Source organism: Corythoichthys intestinalis, chromosome 7 (genome assembly GCF_030265065.1).
Source record: "Corythoichthys intestinalis isolate RoL2023-P3 chromosome 7, ASM3026506v1, whole genome shotgun sequence".
In the NCBI taxonomy this organism is placed as follows: Eukaryota; Metazoa; Chordata; class Actinopteri; order Syngnathiformes; family Syngnathidae; genus Corythoichthys; species Corythoichthys intestinalis.
The window spans coordinates 24,457,334-24,476,085 of NC_080401.1; the positions used below are offsets into that span (position 1 = coordinate 24,457,334).

Here is an 18,752-nt window from a genome sequence, read left to right on the forward strand (position 1 = left end):
ATTTGTTCCTTAGTCAACAAAAGGTGAATGCAAAAAAAATCTATACTTTATGTGTTTTTTTTTGTTTTTTTTTCAAAGTGTCTTTTTAGTATTTCTATAAAATGTATTGTCACTACAACTATTATTTAAATGAAAGACTTACAATCCTTATCAAATGGGGACCTACCCCTCCCAGCCGACCACAATCTGTATTTCTCGCCTGATGGAGGGTGCTGATGGTGTTCTTGTGTGGAGCAGGAGCGTGTTGAAGTGGTTATGGAGTTGACACCACATGAGACACTGCAGGCAGCAGCAGCGTTAGTTAAATCTCCTGTATGACAGCACATTGAGGCTCAAGACAAGCAGGATGGTTCGCTGTCATGAGTATGGACGTAATTTGTTTTTTCAGATTCAAATTACTTGCCTGGACAATTTTTATCTCTTCGCTATTCGTGATCCATGGTAAGTGATTACTCATTCTCATCTAACATGTTTGTTGCCCACAAATGTCAAAGTTAGTGTTTACAAATGCTGTGTGTCAACCTAAATGTTTGTCATGACAGAGTATTTTCAGTTTGAAGTGACACATCAATGGGATATATGTAATATTTTCCTACAAAACTGAGATATGGCCATTGGTTATCTACCTACAGAAAATGTGATACGAAGTAGTTTGTAATTGATATACGGCTACAATTATTTTTCTCAGAAACTAAAGTCCCACACTTCATACGAGGCACAAACAGCCAAACTTCAAGTTTCTTTGTTTCAAAATCCTTCTTTACTGACTGCTTCTTCTACCCCAAGTGCGTGATTAGAATATATATTGCAAGACTGAGCTGACATTGCCAACAGTGATGATGGCTGGAACAACACTGACAATAAGAGGCCATCAGTGAATAAGGAAGTGGCCAGGGATGCATGGACAAAACGCAGGGACAGAAGGTAGACACGATACATCTCCGAGACACTGCAATCCTCTCATGTTGTTATCACCTCTGAACCACGCAGAAGGACAAGCTAATACGTCAGTGTACACGCAACAGGCTGAAAGGGATGTCTGGTGTCCCACATGTGCCATTTGAGGGTCTCAAGATAGGGCCAAACAAAGACCCTTACAGGCAATTTGCATTAAAAAAGACAACACGCTGTGGCAGAAGATGTGTCATTGGTTGGAACTGCCTCTGATCTTTGAATCCAGTGAACTCTGACACAGGGGGATAGTGAAAGGCCATTGAGCCACCTGTCTCAAGCGCCTCGAAAATAAATTAATGAAGGTTTCTATATTAGCTTTGGAGGCTACACCGCTAATTTTCACACTGTTTATTATGATTGACCTGTTTTACTCGCAGAAACTTTATTCAATTCAATTCAATAGTCAAAATAACTAATTGGTATTTACTACATCATTCCTCAACCTAAGTCTTAATTTAACAGTTCACCTTTTGAAAACACCCTCAACCTGCATATGGTTTGTCGTCACGAACGGAGGCCAGCATTAAAAATAACTAGGTGACGAATTGACCGTTGGGTGTAGTTGATTTTAGATTAATAATCTTAACCATGAAATAATTTTGGAAAATATACATAGATACTATACTGTATATACATGTCAAGGGTGGGACTTTGACATTAATTCCCGTATTTTTCGGACTATAAGTCGCACCTGAGAATAAGTCGCACCAGCCCAAAAATGCGCAATGAAGAGGAAAAAATACACTTATAAGTCGCACCGGAGTGTAAGTCGCATTTTGGGGGGAAATTTACTTGATAAAATCTAACACAGAGAAAAGATATGTCATCTTGAAAGGCAATTCAAAATAAAAATACAATAGAGAACAATACGCTGAATAAGTGTACAGTATGATAATGTTACATGATGCATGAACAACGAAATGCGAACGTGGCGGTATGTTAACGTAACATAGCTATTAAATGATACAATAATGTGTTAAAAATTTCACACATAAGTCACTCCAGAGTATTAAGTCACACCCCCAGCCAATCTATGAAAAAAACTGCGATTTATAGTCCGAAAAATAGGATACGATTAATTCCAGAAGATTTAACGAGATAAAAATATTAACACATTTTAGATTGCATTACGAAAATGGAAGCTTTGAGCAGGGTTCAAAGCTAGGAGGACAAAGAAGGGGAATATAGGCTGAAATAGTCTGACAATAGAGTCATCCTTTTTGGATATGCATTTTTTACTTATGAATAAAACACCAAGAACAACAAAACAAGTATTAAGTAAGTCGGTAGTATAAAAAAATATATTCCCCTCATTTTCTTCCTCATGTTGAAACATGGCTGCTCTTGGTTACCATTGCAAGCTGTCTGTAAGTCTGCCTGTCCTTTACTAATCATGATGCACAAGTGCCTCCTGTTTTGCACTCAGCCTGATTGGACCTCTTGAAGTAGGATTACTGTTCCTACCTTTGTGCGCTGGAGCTCCATCATCATGCAGGAAATTTTATCATGGTTGTCATGCAAGACCCACTTCATAACCATGCAATAATCACTTTGTTGCACTCAAGATTTTAGTGAAGTGGTCAGGAGTGTTTATCTTCTTTGCAAGCAATGCTAGCTCATTTGATTCTGAGTCTCTTTGTCCTCTATGGCTCGGTTCATACCGCAGGTGTTAATGCACAATTCCAATTTTTTTGTCATATCTGTTTGGCTTTTTTTTTTTTTTTTTTTGGTGTGCCCGTTCAGACTGCTTTTTGTCCATTGAGCCCAATCAAGTATCACGCATGCGCAATAATTCGCAGTCTGAGATGCGCTGAGCAAACTGACCTGCATGCGCAGGAGCATCAAAACAATTGACTACACATGCTGGCTCAACGTCATTCAAGGGTGATCATTTTTTGATATCCAAAATGAGGACACAAATAGAAGACATAAATAATCCCCGTTTAGTCTTATATTCAAAGTTTATATGGATTAATAGCATGCACGCACTGTCTGTGCATGACACACACACAAACATACGGACAATTTGCCCCGATTCTCGGCCGTGTTAGCAATCTTGAAATATTACTTATTTGGAGTAGAGAAAAAACGAGCATTATCAGGCTTATCCTCAAACCATTTTATTTTTTATGACTGTTGTCAAGCCCGCTCCTTCCCCAAAAGCCGCATTCAAGCTAGGCACTGACGCTAATGCACAGATGCACCACTACTGTACTGTCTCTCTCTCCCTTTGCTGACGTGATTGCTGCATGAATTTCGATTTGGGGGACTTGGCAGTTCAGACCGCAGCCACATTCTGGAAAAATGTGGCCGAGTGACCTAAATCAGATTTCAAATGTTCCCCTTTTATGCAACTTTTCCCGTTCAGACCATCAAGTTAATGCCTCACTCGAGTCTGAAAAACACGAAAAAAATCGGACTTGTGCATATAGACCGATAGTATGAACCTAGCCAAAGAGCGTTTCTTCTGTATCATGTCCAGTGCCCTGTAGTAGGCTGGTAACTAGTTCAGGATTTATCCCACCTTCTGCCCATAATTAGCACAGATAGGCTCCATCATTCTCGGGATCCTCATGTTGATAAGCAATACAGATAATAATTAATTAATCATGGTCATTTGATTTGGACTTGTGGAGCTACGGTACAGACAAGATTTTTGTACTCCAATAGGCCCAAAAGGTTCACTTGGAAAAACAGAGAATCTTTTTCTTCAAAATCATTTTTTTTTTGTTTCGTTTTTTTAATGAAAGTCCACTTCAGTAGGTTTCAGTTGCGTCACTCAAACGAAGGGTAGATCAAATGAAGATGCCTCCATAGTTTACAGTTCAGTGTAATTTTCTTTGTGTACTATATTTTGCGTCAATAAACATACAGAGATTGGACAAAATAATGGAAACACCAAACATTTTGGCATCATAATCATTGAATATAATTGTTAAAGAATGGAATGAGGAACATTCTGATGAAGTTTATCATCTTGTATGGCTGGCACAATCCCCAGACCTCACCATTATTGAGCATTTATGCTCAGTTTTAGAGATTCAATTAAGCTGTCGATTTCCACTGCCATCGTCTCTAAGAGTGTGTTCTAACTGAAGAATGGCTTAAAATTCCTTTGGAAACAATTCACAAGTTGTATGAATCAATACCTCAGAGAATTGAGGCTGTAATTGCCGCAAAAGGCGAATCCTAACACCATATTAAATTTAGTTTTTGCAGATTTTTTAAGGTGTTTCCATTATTTTGCCTAACCCCTGTAGAACTGAAGTTAAGAAGAACTGAAGATAATTTAGATAATGTAAAGTTCAGGTTTGTCCCAACAATTCACAGGATAATCTCACAAATTTGGCAACTTGTCAATGTGCAATTTGGGCAAATTTCATTTTGATGACATTGTTTATTTCAGTGATCATTGTGACTTTTTCTTTCTTCGTAATAGTATTTCAACATTTTGCTGATAATTTCTTGATAGTAAGCCAGTTCCAACTTGTTCCTTTCAAGGATTTGACATTGAAGGTCGAGTTGGGGAGCCATGTTTTTTCAGAGCGGTTGTTTATTGTGTTATGGACATTGTACTGTAATTGTATTTTTTAGTCATTTTTATAAATCTATGAAAAATGTAAAGACAACACCTTATGAATCCAGAAAATACTGCAAGGCTTTATCAGTACAGTAAACACAAGCACAATGATTAAACCATTAAACCTTTTTTGTTGTTTTTACCAAGAGGGCCAACGTTTTTATTTTTTGTTTTTTTTTAAAGAACCTCTCCAAAGAAAACATGGGTCCTTGCTGAGACAAAAACATGAAATTGTCTTGAATTATGTCTTAAGATCAAGCAAGTTATACACTATATTTTCAAACTAATTGAACTGAAGAAAATATGGTCTGATGATCCGCTAATCAGTATTTCAGGGAGGGCTGACTTAATTGAAGAGCTCCAAACATAACACTATGGCTGGCAAATTATCAGAGAAAAGTGTGTTGGTCACTATGGAAGCCTGAACCCATAAGCCATTAAAGGCCTCTGCATTTATAAGATGAAAATGAAGTAGAAATAAATAACTGTGAATATAAAATCTCAATGTTTGGTGAAGGGATTTTTTACAACTTGATTTTAGCCATCATTAGTTTCCAGTATTAATTTATGGTATGGCCCAAAAAATTTGGGCCGTACAAATTTGTAGAGAGAGAATAAATATATACCCTATTGGCCCGAATATAAGACGGTGGTTTTTTGCATTGAAATAAGATTGAGAAAGAGGGGGTCGTTTTATATTCGCTGTCTAGACTTTATACCCATTCACGACGCTAGGTGACGCCAGATATAATTGAAGCGATGTTCTTTTTTGACAGATCTCAGTTACTCTCCCCATTCACAACGCTAGATGGCGCCAGATATCATTGAAGCGATGTTCTTTCATGACAGATCTCATCTACTAGTTTAACCAGTTTGCATTATTTTATTGCAATGTTTTTGCTTATTCAGATTTGTTTCAAGACTACAGTTACAGTTAGACTTCACTTTGATGGTTAATGCAGTTATTGCAATGTTGTTGTTTGATCACAATAGATTGGTTTATTTACATTTCAAAAACCAAAAACCATTCATTTACGAATGTGATTGCACTTTAGTTTACATATTTAAATGTTCAGATATTAAGATTTGAATGAGACAAAATAACATACTTTTTCTCTCAAATATATTGTTATAATCATTTGTTTCAGATGTACTGTAATTATTTTCTGTATTAAAATTTGGTGTTCAAAAAGTCTTTTTTCAAACTTGAGTCTTGAAAAAGAGGAGGTCGTCTTATAATCAGGGCTGTCTTATATTCAGGCCAGAAATATTCAGTACCTCAATATCATTTGTTTATAGGTGCATCTCCTTTGGGGCTCCTTCCTGCTGCGGATCCATGCACACCAAATCCTTGCCAAAACCGAGCCTTGTGTGAAAAGCGTGAAGATGGCTACGCATGCTTCTGTGTGCCGGGTTTTCAGGGTGCTCATTGTCACATTGATGTCAACGAATGTATTTCCCAGCCCTGCATGAACGGAGGCACCTGTGTGGACAAAGTGGGCCTCTTCTACTGTCTGTGTGCCCCTGGGTTCACTGGTAAGCAACATACAGTACATTTGAGCTTCTTAAGCACAGTATTAACAGTAGTGCTTTTGAATACATTTGATGTCTAATATTTACAGTATATTTTACATTAATATCTACATATACAAGAGACATTTTTTACTCCAATTCAAGTGGATATAAAAGCAGGTATGCAGTTACCCGTTTTTGTGAAATGAGCTCAAGACAACTCAATTGAAAACTTTCCTCCATTTATTGTGACCTCTAACCTGTGCAGCTCCATCCATCCATCCATGCATCCATCCATATCTGCCGCTTAATCCGAGGTCCTGTCATGGGGGCAGCAGCGTTTGCAGGGAAGCCCAGACTTTCCTGTCCACAGCCACTTCAACCAGCTCGTCCGGCGGGATCCCAAGGCATTCCCAGGCCAGCTGAGAGACATGGTCTCTCCAGCGTGTCCTGGGTCGTCCCCAGGGCCTTCCGCTGGTGGGACATGCCCAGAACACCTATCGAGGAAGGCGTCCGGGAGGCATCCCCACCAGATGCCTGAGCCACTTCAACTGGCTACTCTCAAGGCGGAGGAGGAGCGACTCGACACCGAGTCCTTCCCAGATGATTGAGCTTCTCATCCAGGAGAGCCCCGACATCCTGCGGAGGAAACTCATTTCGGCCGCTTGTATCCGGAATCTTGTTCTTTCGGACACAACCCACACCTTGTGACTATAGGTGAAGGTAGGAACGTAGATCGACTCGTACGTTGAGAGCTTCGCCTTTCGGCTCAGCTCCTTCTTCATCACTATGGACCCGTGTAGAGGCCGCATCACTGCAGATGCTGCACTGATCCGCCTGTCGAACTCCCACTCCCTCCTACCCTCTTGTGAACAAGACCCCACTTGATACTTAAACTCATCCACTTGGGGCAGGATCTCATCCCGGACCCGAGAGGGCACAGCACCCTTTTCCGACTGAGGACCATGGCCTCGGATTTGGAGGTGCTGATCTTCATCCCAACCGCTTCACACTCAGCTGCGAACCGCTCCAGTGAGAGTTGGAGGTCACGGCTTGATGAAGCCAACAGCACTAAATCATCTGCAAAAAGCAGAGATTCAATGCTGAGGTCACCAAACCGGACCCCCTAAACGCTTCGGCTGCGCCTAGAAATTCTGTCCATAAAAATTATGAACAAAATCGGTGACAAAGGGCAGCCTTGGCGGAGTCCAACCCTCACTGGGAAATAATTCGACTTACTGCCGGCAATGCGGACCAAACTCTCAGTTGTACAGGGACGGAACAGCCCTTACCAATGGGCTCGGTACCCTGTACGCCCGGAGCATCCGCCACAGGACTCCCCGAGGCACACGGTCGAACGCCTTCTCCAAATCAACAAAACACATGTAGATGGATCCTGCCGAGGGTGTAGAACTGGTCCACTGTTCCACGGCCAGGACGAAAACCACACTGCTCCTCCTGACTTCGACTTCTTCACTGACCCTCCTCTCCAGCACCCCTGAATAGACTTTACCAGGGAAACTGAAGAGTGGGATCCCTCTCTAGTTGGAACACACCCTCCGGCCCCCCTTCTTAAAAAGGGGTACCACCATTCCGTTATGCCAATCCAGAGGCACTGTCCCCGATGTCCACGCGATGTTGTGGATGTGTCAGCCACAACAGCCCCACATCATCCAGAGCCCTTAGGAACTCCAGGCGGATCTCATCGACCCCCAGGGCCTGTGCAACTCAAATATTCTATTTGGGGAAATACATATAACATACCGAGATACTGTGCTTGCAAAACTGTGCTGTCTATTCTTATTGTATAAATGAGGGTGTGGCTGTCTTGGATTTCACATCCAAAGTCATGTTAAACCTTTTACTATTTTAAGTGTCTCTAACTATCCACAAATGAAGTTGAAATTTTCTAATAGGATTTCCTGAAATGTTTGTGGTCATATCTTAAAACATGAGCCATGGTCCACAGAGAGCTCCTATTGAAAACACCAGACGGATCTGGCTGTTCAAATGTATCAGCCAGGAGAACACGACAAACATTTCCAAAGCCTTAAATATACCAAATCATGGAGCACAATGAAGGCAGTCATCATCTAGTGAAGAGACACAGTCACATTGACAGTGTTGTTTGTTGTTGCTTCAGACCTTTGTGGCGTAAAAGCATGTATGATCACAGTCAATCCACATAAAAGCCTCTTTTATTTTGTAGTCTGACATCTCCGTTGCTCCTTTTGTCTAAGGGGCCACTTGTGGGGTCTGGATTGATGAGTGTCAATCACAGCTGTGTCTCAATGGCGGCAGTTGCCACAACAACGTCGATGGCTTCATTTGCACCTGCACGCCTGGTTTCCAAGGACACCGTTGCGAAATCAACATCAATGAGTGCCAAAATGAGCCATGCCCAAATGGAGCTCTGTGTACATATGGAGTGAATGGGTTAGTGGAGCTGTCTGAGGAATTACCGAAATATTATAATTATATTGTAAAAACGTGGTTACTATGCAAAGATTGGTTTGTGTGTTGAGTGTGTCCGAGGTCGAATCTGACTGCTCATAAATAGTCTTCACTTGTATTTCTAGACAATGTGAGCGCGTGGAGCAGCACTGTCACTCTCAGCCCTGCTTCAACAGCGCCATCTGTATGGAGATTCAGGGTCATTACATCTGTCAATGCTTGCCAGGTAAACTTTATTTGACTACTGACTGTAATATGGTTGATTAATGTCATAAGTGCATGGATAATATATGTAATTCACGGAAATGTACTTAACAAGCTTTTAAAGATGTGACTGTCACCATGCTACACTGTGCAACGCAACTTAAAAAATAAAAAAAAAAGTTTCAGGTCTGGCATCTGTTTGAACTATTTTTGGGGTGTGGAAACCCGAACTCATCACAGTTTTTCCTCTCTCACGTGAAGTTTATGAACTATAGGATTACTGTTTTCAAAAAAAATTGAAAATTATTGTAGTTACACATATGGGCTTGTTTTAGAAACAACAAAATATGAAAGAAACAAGCACAGTATTATAATTTTACAAAGGATATAGCTATTTGTGTGAGTCAAGTAAATACATTGTAAGTAGTGGCAAGTCAGAGAAAAACATCAGTTTTGGTTTCGACACCCAAAAATGAGTTAAAAACAGATCTCAGATCAAAAACAACTGTTTTTTGTGTGTTTGTTTAGTGTTCAGTGTATTTTTATTATTGTTGTTGCCAAGTTTTATTATACTCAGTTGGAACCATGTACAGTTATTGTAGTTATTGGTCACTCCATTTAGCTACCTCGCTTAGTAGACACGTGCACATTGTTAAACCTAACTAAACCCTTGTTAATGCATTTTCATCCAGGGTTTGAGGGAACACTCTGTGAGCTAGACATCAATGAGTGTGGCAGTAACCCGTGTTTAAATGGGGGCCGCTGCATTGAGAGGTCGTGGCAGATTCTTTTTGGCATTGAGCCACTGCTCCCTGAACACTACGACCCTCAAAATGCTGCAGGCTACATTTGCAGCTGTCCTTCAGGAACGAAAGGTAATCTATCCTGATGAATCCGGACATTGAAAAGAACATTGAAATACTATTACTTTGTATGCATAGTAAAGAAAGGTTACAAAAAACACTGTGTGTGGCTGCCTTGGACTATTGTACATGCGATTGTTTGGTAAACACCTACCTAATATTCTTGGTGATTTGTTCTCAGACCTTACTCTGGATTACAAAAACAGATTATTTTTTTATTCTACTTTACACAAGACTTGGTTTTGCAATGAAGGTAAATGAATCTGTGGTTAGCATTGCTGAAAAACGAACTCCTTGCCAGCAGCACTGACTCAGTAAGGTGGCCAAATAGCATTAGTGTAATCCCCAGGATCTGGCTTTGCTGGTGCCCACCTAGTCAGCCCTAGTACGGCTACACAGAAACAGACAAGGAGCAGACCTCCATTGTGACAGCCTGTGCACACTCACACTAATATGGTGCACTTAGACACGTTTGGGGCATTTCTGGGGGAAAGAGCGACGGCATAATGCGGATAGACACACCATGGATATTGGCGGTTCTGTTGCTTGGAACAGGTAATGATAATGAGTAGATAAAGTGCAATGTAGCAACTGTTCACTTATGTTTTTTGGTCTTTAGTATGCTCTATGTCTGCAGGAAATGGCCTTTTATTATAGTCGTAAGTGTATAATCATGTTTGAGAGAATGTTAAGAGGATAATAAGGAATATAGGAGAGTTAAGTAACCACACAGGGAAGTTAACCAGTTATCCTAGGTCTTGTAAAGAAATGCACACTAATTCTGAGAAATGGTTTGGACATTGGTCTTGTTTTTTTTTTAATCAGTTTATATTGTTTGCATCCCTAAAATCCCTTTTAGATGCATTTATAGTAAGTCAAACAAAGAGTGTGATTGAACAAAATGTAAAAGTCAAATGTTCAATATACTTTTGCATATTTGTTTACTGCAATTTGTATTACTGACAATCTCAAATATGTGACTTACTAATTAACGTGAGGGGAATATTTACATTTTAATTAGATTGCAGTACCTTCTGTCTCAAATTACACTTTAAATGTTTATCATGCAAGTTTTTTTGTATCATTTCAAAGGTCACAATATATGTAAAAGGCTATAAGTATCTTTTTATAATCATCAGAGAAGGTCACAATATTTAAATCTTTCTTTGTTGCACCTGGTCTGACAGATTATATTTATCAGAAAAGCATATTGGTTTTGGGGTCTTTGTTTTTAACCAGAGTTTAATAGAAAATATTCCCTTAAACACCATGGGAAATGATGGTGAGAAAAAAAAATCATGTGGAAAAAAGACTACTTTTGGCTGTACTGTCATGTTGTCCTGCTAAATTCATACGTTTTAATTATTTCCACAGGTTCCCTCTGCCAGGAGCTAATAGATCACTGTGATCCTAGCCCCTGCCAGAATGGTGGGCGGTGTGAGAGCCATGATGGGGGCTATACATGTCACTGCAATAAACAGCGTAGGTATGGCTACATTTATGGAGGTGCAACCTGTGACGTGAAGTTGGTGGGCTGTGACGGCCACGAGTGCCAGAACCGTGGCTCCTGCAATCCCTTCCTGTTGGATGGAACTCATGGCTACACCTGCTCCTGCTCACCCGGGTTTACCGGCCCCCTCTGCAAGACTCCCACCACCTTCTCATTTGAACGTAGTGGTTACCTTCTGCTACAAAGCCCCTTTGTGGATGCTGAGATTTCTTGTAATATCACTCTTAGTTTCAAGACAGTGCTGCCCAGGGCTATATTGTTCCAGCGGAGCATCAGGGGGCTGCTGCTGTGCCTGGAGCTGCAAGAGGGGCTGCTTCACCTCACACTGAGAAGGCAAGCTTCTGCCGGTATCCAAGTACCGAGTCGAATTGGGGCGTTGGAGCTGTCACACGCAGTCACGGATGGAGAGTGGCACACTGTAGAGGCCGTCCTCACAAACTGGGTGCTCAGTCTGAGACTTTTGGATAATGCAGACAAATGTGACCGGCAGCTATGTTACAAGGTGGCTGCAGTCCAGGGTAACATGAATGGCCAAGTGTCACCTCCTCAGAACACCTTCATTGGAGGAGTGTTAAAGGACTCAAGCGAAGAACACTCAATTCCGGCCTTCATTGGGTGCATGCGGGATGTCTTGGTGGACTGGCAACTGATCGTCCCTGAGGAGTGGCTGAGTGACTCTGCTGTCAATGTGTCTCCTGGCTGCAGTCACCGGGATCGCTGCTTGGATGAGCCTTGCCAAAACAATGGGCTGTGTGTCAACTTGTGGCAGAGCTACCAGTGCCAGTGTCCAAGGCCTTATGAGGGGCAGGACTGTGAGGAGGGTATGTTTATATGGGATTGTCTCTCCAAGGTCATAATACAGTAAGGAGATAATGAAAATCAAGCAAATAACATAAATTAAAATTGGAAAAACATTCACCAAAATAATAGTATTTTAAAAAGTAACAAACTACACCTCATATCAACAAAACTAATTGAAATTACCGTATATGTAATTTATAGCTAAAATGTCTTTCAATTTCATCTGGCAATTTCATTTGAGAGCTTTCAGTGTTTATTAATAACAGAGGTCGGCTGGGAATAATAATTCTACTATGTATTCTATAATTAGTGTGACTCTTAATTTGTTAATTGATTTTTGTCTTGGATGCAAGGACCAACTCCAAAAATATTTGGCTCTCCAACCAGAATGACAAACATTGTACGACAATTCCTTTGTAGGACCAAGCTTTTGTGATTTAATGCAATACTCCCCTGTATTTCACATAAAGTTATATATAAATTGGATTTGAAGATGTTTGAAAACAAACCATTTTAAAAGGAATGTATTTCACTCCTGTCGAATACAACTGAACTGTAATTAACAAATGTGCTTAATTGGATTTTAAAGAAAAGTAGAAGCCACTTAAACAATTCGTACAGTTAGGAGATTTAATTCAGAGATTTCTTCATGTATCACGAAGGGGAGCCCACATACCACCAGTGGTGCTCATATCACACTTTGAGAATCACTGGACTGGATCTAAAAAAATACATTAACTACAATATTTCAGACTTTGTATTATTTTTGCATTCATTCATTTATTCATTCACTTAATAATTTATTTTATCATACTTTTTAAATTCGTTTCACCTCTAATTTATTGATACATTGTCTAATATTAGATATCTAATATTATTATTAGAGTTGTGTTCTTTATCTACCCCACTTTGTTGGGTATGCAGTTAGTTGTTAAGGCCTATAGAAATAACTGAGATGAGTAATAAAAGTCCCAACTAAAATAAAGCATAAAAACTAACTGAATCTAAAAACTGTTAAAAACAAATGGCAAAAAGAAAACTAACTTAAATAGAAAAAAAGACTCAAACTTTTTGAGCCATTATCTCGCACGTCTAGTGGATTTTATTTATGTATTTATTTATTTTGATCATGCACTACTAAAACACACTCAGAAAATACTCATTTTTCTTGTTAACATATCTTAAACACACATTTCTGTATATTACATGAGTGTATTTTAGTATACTACACTTATCAATTTCAGTTTGATGTGTGAAAGGAATTTAGACATGAATGAAGGAGTTTCAGAAATGCACTTTGGCAACTTAACAGTTTGTTTTTTGTTTGGTATAGTAGTAAAACTGTATTGCCTCATACTTTTCATGTTGTGCTACAGTTGTATGCCACTGCAAACTGCTCCACATGCAAAATAAAACAACATATTTCCTTTATAATATTGGACACTACATTAGGCCGATCAAAAACCAGACTAAAGACTCATGGCTGAGATATGCTAACTTATTAAAAGGTTTTCTATTAAGGATTTACAAGTATCATGCAAACAGATGAGACCTCACTCAAATAACAACGAGCTGCAATCCATTCATCTAGTATTTCAGGACAGGAAAATATGGGTACAATTATTTAATAGCGTGATTGTCGACCTGTTGTTGTACTTGTATTACATCCACAGAGTGCTTCCTCAGAGGATATCTATAGTGGCTTGAGTCTAGAAAAGGAGATTAGTGACCACATTGTCTGATTATAAGGCCCGCATTCACATATTCAACATCTACGAAATATTTAATGTGAGTGGCATGTGTACGTTAGGATGATTTAAAGTACAATGGTAATTAGATTGACATGACAGCACATTAAACCTAGTTGGACAAAACATAGAGTAATGCTTCGGCTCACCACTGTTAAAGGACTGTTTATCTTTTTTCTCACCTTCAGAACATGTGACTGCACGCTTTGGGAGCGAGGACTCACTCAGTTACGCTGCCTTCAACGTCACGGGTGACTCAGGTCAGGACCTCTCAATCTCGCTCTTCTTGCGCACACGGAAGCCTGGCGGCCTCCTGCTGGCTTTGGGTAACAGCAGCCAGCAGTTCCTGCACGTGTGGCTGGAGGACGGCATGGTAACAGCTCAGCTCAGAGACATCGAGAGCCTGAGGGGAGAGAGTGCAGTCAATGACGGGGAAGTTCACTTTATAAATTTGGAGGTGGCGAACGGGCGGATGACTCTGGATGTGGCTGCTCAAAAACAAGCTGAGGTAGAGGTCAGTACTCATGGGGTTCAAATAGGAGACACTGTCTATGTTGGAGGTTTGCTGGAAAGCGATGCTACTGCACTTTATGGGGGTCATTTCAAAGGATGCATCCAAGACCTCCAGATAAATAAAAGAAGACTTCAGTTTTTTGGTTTGGACTCCTCTTCAATGAGAACGTTCCCTTTGCAAGTAATGGAGAATGTAACTGCTGGATGCTCTGGAGACAACACCTGTAGTGTGAGTGGACCACTACATAAGTCTCATTTTAATGATGAATACAAAGGTTTCAAAATAAGCTGACAGCAGCTCATATTTATTCATTTCTTCTGCAGAGAAACCCTTGTTTAAACGGGGGAATGTGTTACTCCATGTGGGATGATTTCACCTGCGCGTGTCCACCCAGCACTGCAGGCCGGCATTGTGAAGAGGTCAGATGGTGCGAATTGTCTCCGTGCCCTGCAGACGCCGAGTGCAAGATGCTCCAACAAGGATATGAATGTAAGTAAAGCCATCAGTCAGATGCCGAGCTTCATTCCATTTTCATGTACTTTACATGCAAATGTGCTCTTGAATCAGCCAAACATTGCTCTGCAATTGTCTGGCAACTAGTTCAGGGCGCACAAGGTGCACAAAGCAAGCTGGGTTTAGGCTCCAGCATTCCCATAACCCAAGTGAGAATAAACACTGGTCCTGTGTGCTCAAAGGCCACAGTATTAGGCAGAAAATGTTACAAAATATGTCATTATTATGCAGAGTTGTTATAAACTGCAGGTGCAATAATTAACCGACAATTAATTTACTATCTCTCATAGACTGACAAAATAATTAGATCTTTATTATATCAGTAAAGGCCTTTTTGCAAGACATTATTAGGTATTCAGGTAGCCATAATCTGGGATCTGTTTTTGTGTGTCTAATATTTGCTGCACGTATCATATGTTATGAAAATAGAGTTCTGCACACTCTTTCCTGCGGTAGTCTTTGTGGGGGAATCTACAGTACTAAAGGCACATGTCTTTCTGGACTTTTAACCACTTTATTATACATTACTATAATAAAATCAGAATACATGGTATAGCATTTTACCCAACACATGATTTACTTCCGGGGCATTATCATGGAACATGTTTAGATACTTCAATCTACCCACACAGTGCCCCTCAAAGCATTACAGTGGGATTTGCTTGAATTCCCCTTATTGTTCCTTTGTCCTGTAATTAAACCTCATGCTAAGTGATTAACTTATTTGAGTACCCAACTAAACATGAGTTACAACAGTGTGTTTAGTGGAAGTGATTTTAAAGTTGCATGATCTATTGACTAAAGAACCATATTCAAATGTTTTGAGTAAGTAAAAAAAAAAGAAGCGTAATAGAAATAAAAGTCCCTGCAAGTGGACATCAGGTCAGATGTTGTGTTAAATAGCACTTTTCTAAGTGCTTTACATTCCCTAACTCATACCTGTAAACCCGAGGCCGTTGGCAATCTAATAGTGATGTATGCCCTTACAAATTGGTGACTAATCTTACAACGTTGTATATAGCGTGCAATATGAAAAAAAAAAAAAAATTAATTAAAATTTTTTGGGGGGAATTTATTAGTAATATTGTAACATATAACCTGTTGCAATCAAAGAACAATATCTCCAGCTACATCATGATTACTAAAATTTAACAGTGACTTAAAAAAAAAAATTATAATTGTGTGTAGTATTTTTGGCAATTTCTATCATGTCATGATGGCTGCACTTCATGGGACTTCAGCTCGCAATTCAGTTTGACTTGGAGGTAGTTCGTTAGTGTGTCCAATTTAAATTAAAAAGGTCAGTTGATAAAATTAACTTACCGATGCAATCTTTGAGTCAGGGAACATTTCTTTTGCTAATTCTGAGAAGTGATCAGCAATAGTTGCAGGCAAATTGTGTTCGGCAACAAATTGGCAGAATAAAATCTCCGCTTTCGTCACTTTTAATTCTGCAGACTTCATCTTTATGACCAGTGTTTTTAATCTTACTTTTAAAAAGTAATTAGTTACAGTTACAAATTACTTCTCCCAAAAAGTAATTGAGTTAGTAACTCAGTTACCTGAATGTAAGAGTAATTAGTTACTTGGCAAAGTAACTGGTGTTACCGTTCATATATAAATATATTTTTCCCATAAAAAAAAAACAAACATAGTAACCTTTGCTATGTTTGGAAGTCATTTAATGTTGTGAATCAACTGGTTAAGTTGTTAAAATTGCTCCCGTTTTTGCATTAGTTCTGAGAAATCTACTGCTTTAAGATGGCGGCTGTTTACTAATGCCGCCGAGTCTGTCATTTCACATGTAGTTCTATATGCATGTGATATCTAGGCGTAGATTGTAGGCTGTCGGCTACAGTCAGGAAATATTGGAGCCATCTGGACTAGCATCGCGTTTGCTACAGCGTCACAACAAACACTCTTCTCTCTCTGTGTCTCTGACTTTTCTCGCGTCATTCAACCAACGTAGTAACGCATAGTAACGCGCATTGTCTCGTTGCCGAACGATGACAAAATCCGAACTGAGAAAAAAAACGTAATGCACAAAAAACGTACAGATTTTGAAGGTACAGCGTACGCATTTAAAAATCAGTGCTCACTTGTACAAATTACGCCGAAACCGTACAACTTGACAGGTATGCTACCTGTAGCTTCTCTTTATGCAGTGAGCACTCACGACCACATTGGAGTGTGTTGCTGTCACGAAGCAGGGACGAGGTGGACCCAAATGCAGGGAAAAACGGAGTGGCAGACAGGTAGTAGTCACAAAAATGTTTTAATTGAAGCAAACAAAAACCCAAAGTACAAGCAAAAAGTCTGGGGATCAAAAGACAAAGTCCAAACAAAACTCAGGAGTATGAACAAAGACTGGGAAACAAACTAACGTACTATGTAAAACAGGGTAAGGAACACTGGTAACAAGACGCTGACATAGATGCTGGAATAGACGATGGCGTAACAAGAACAGACAGCACATGGGGATCTAAAATACAGACAAGGGGTAATGGGAAAATGAGGTGGGTGACACAAGAGGCAGGCACCACAGATGAAATCCATGGACAATCACAAGGACCAGACACACAGGGGCACAAACTTAACAGAACTCAACTCAAGGCACAACGGTTGCGTTCAGGTCCAGCTCCTAATATGAGGACAAATAACTGTCCTAATTGAGTTTGTGCAGGATGCGGAATAAGGCAGTTAAATGCAAGAGTGTATGTTTGTATATGGCCACCCTAGTCAACGCTCACGTGTGTTTTCATGCTTTCCTAGGTTACTCCAATACTACTTTCTTCAACGACAGCACTGTGCTGGTCTATACAGGAAATGGACACGTATTCCGCAACCTAACCAACATCTCTGTGAATGTTCGAACCCGCAAACGTAGTGCAGCCATTTTACATGCAGAGAAGGGCTCGGCCTTTGTCACGGTCTCTGTCCAGGATGGTTTCCTCTTCATGGAGCTTCAAAGCTCCATCAGTGATGCAGAAGGGGTGGAGAAAGACAAGCAAGGAATATCCACAGTCAGCCTTAACAGCATGAAATCAATCAGTGATGGTGAGTGGCACAGTGTCCACTTGTTCATGACTGCACCGTGGGCAAATGTGTCTCAGTGGACTCTGGTGTTAGATGATGAAGTAGATGACGCCATCACCTCCAGCGATCAAGGAGGCAACCTGGACTTTCTCAGGAAGGGAGTTGACATCTTTCTGGGAGGTTTGGGCTCAGATGCTGGGTGGTCCTTGGCCGGATGCTTGAGCACAGTGGAGATAGGCGGTATTGCTCTACCTTACTTGAGCGCTTCTCAGGTGAACCTTCCACGTTTGCAGGAGGAGCAGTTCATTCAGAAGTCACTCAATCCTCCTCTGGTCGGTTGCACTGGGGCGTCTGTGTGCACGCCCGATCCATGCTTGAATGGAGGGGAATGCCAGGATTTATTTAACTACTACAACTGCAGTTGTCCTGAGGGTTGGGTAGGGAGGCACTGTGGCTTCTTCACCAACACGTGCGCATCCGACCCTTGTGTCCATGGCAACTGCAGTGTCAACGGGGCGGCGTACGAGTGCTCTTGTGAACTCGGATACACAGGAGTTGACTGTGAGGAGGAGGTGGACATCTGTGAAAACCATCTGTGTGCTCATGGAGGCACCTGCTTACATGGGCCTGACAGATATGCCTGTCTGTGCCCTGAGAACTACACTGGACCTCTCTGCAAGTAAGTCAAGAAGACATAGTGAGGCATTGATTTATCAACTTCTCATTAGCTATACCAACAAAATTGTTTCAGAAAAAAAAGTGGAGCAATCATCTTTTTCATAAAGATAATGAGTAGTAGGATAAAGGACCGAAATAACCACAGTTTCACCAGCAAAGTACATGTTAGATATTGAATCCACTATTTCTGGAGGTAATAAAGTCAGATGCATATCTGAAATGTCAGCATAAAACATTGCTCCACTCCAGTCATATAGCTACAAAGTAAAGTATAGAACTCCACTAAAAAAAGTTAGTCCCCAGGTTACGACGGTACCCGACTTTTGTGATTTCGACTTTACGAAGCCGGCTCTCATCCGCCATTTTGTGGGTGTTTTTTTTTCTT

General features: G+C 40.4%; 1 protein-coding gene across 2 annotated transcripts in view; it reads left to right on the forward strand.

The window, feature by feature from the left end:
• Window positions 1–318: 318 nt before the first annotated feature.
• crb1 (crumbs cell polarity complex component 1) overlaps window positions 319–18,752 on the forward strand; it is a 48,015-nt gene continuing 29,581 nt past the window's right edge. Inside the window, exons 1-9 of one of the 2 annotated variants that reach the window (XM_057841243.1) lie at window positions 319–441; window positions 5,834–6,070; window positions 8,287–8,482; window positions 8,626–8,726; window positions 9,397–9,579; window positions 10,942–11,898; window positions 13,815–14,368; window positions 14,464–14,629; window positions 17,426–18,368. In XM_057841243.1, coding sequence (XP_057697226.1) covers window positions 360–441; window positions 5,834–6,070; window positions 8,287–8,482; window positions 8,626–8,726; window positions 9,397–9,579; window positions 10,942–11,898; window positions 13,815–14,368; window positions 14,464–14,629; window positions 17,426–18,368 — 3,419 coding nt within the window. In that variant the 5' untranslated portion in view covers window positions 319–359. Of the gene's footprint in view, window positions 442–5,833; window positions 6,071–8,286; window positions 8,483–8,625; window positions 8,727–9,396; window positions 9,580–9,964; window positions 10,123–10,941; window positions 11,899–13,814; window positions 14,369–14,463; window positions 14,630–17,425; window positions 18,369–18,752 lie in introns of those variants that run through there. The other variant, XM_057841242.1, reaches the window with a different exon arrangement.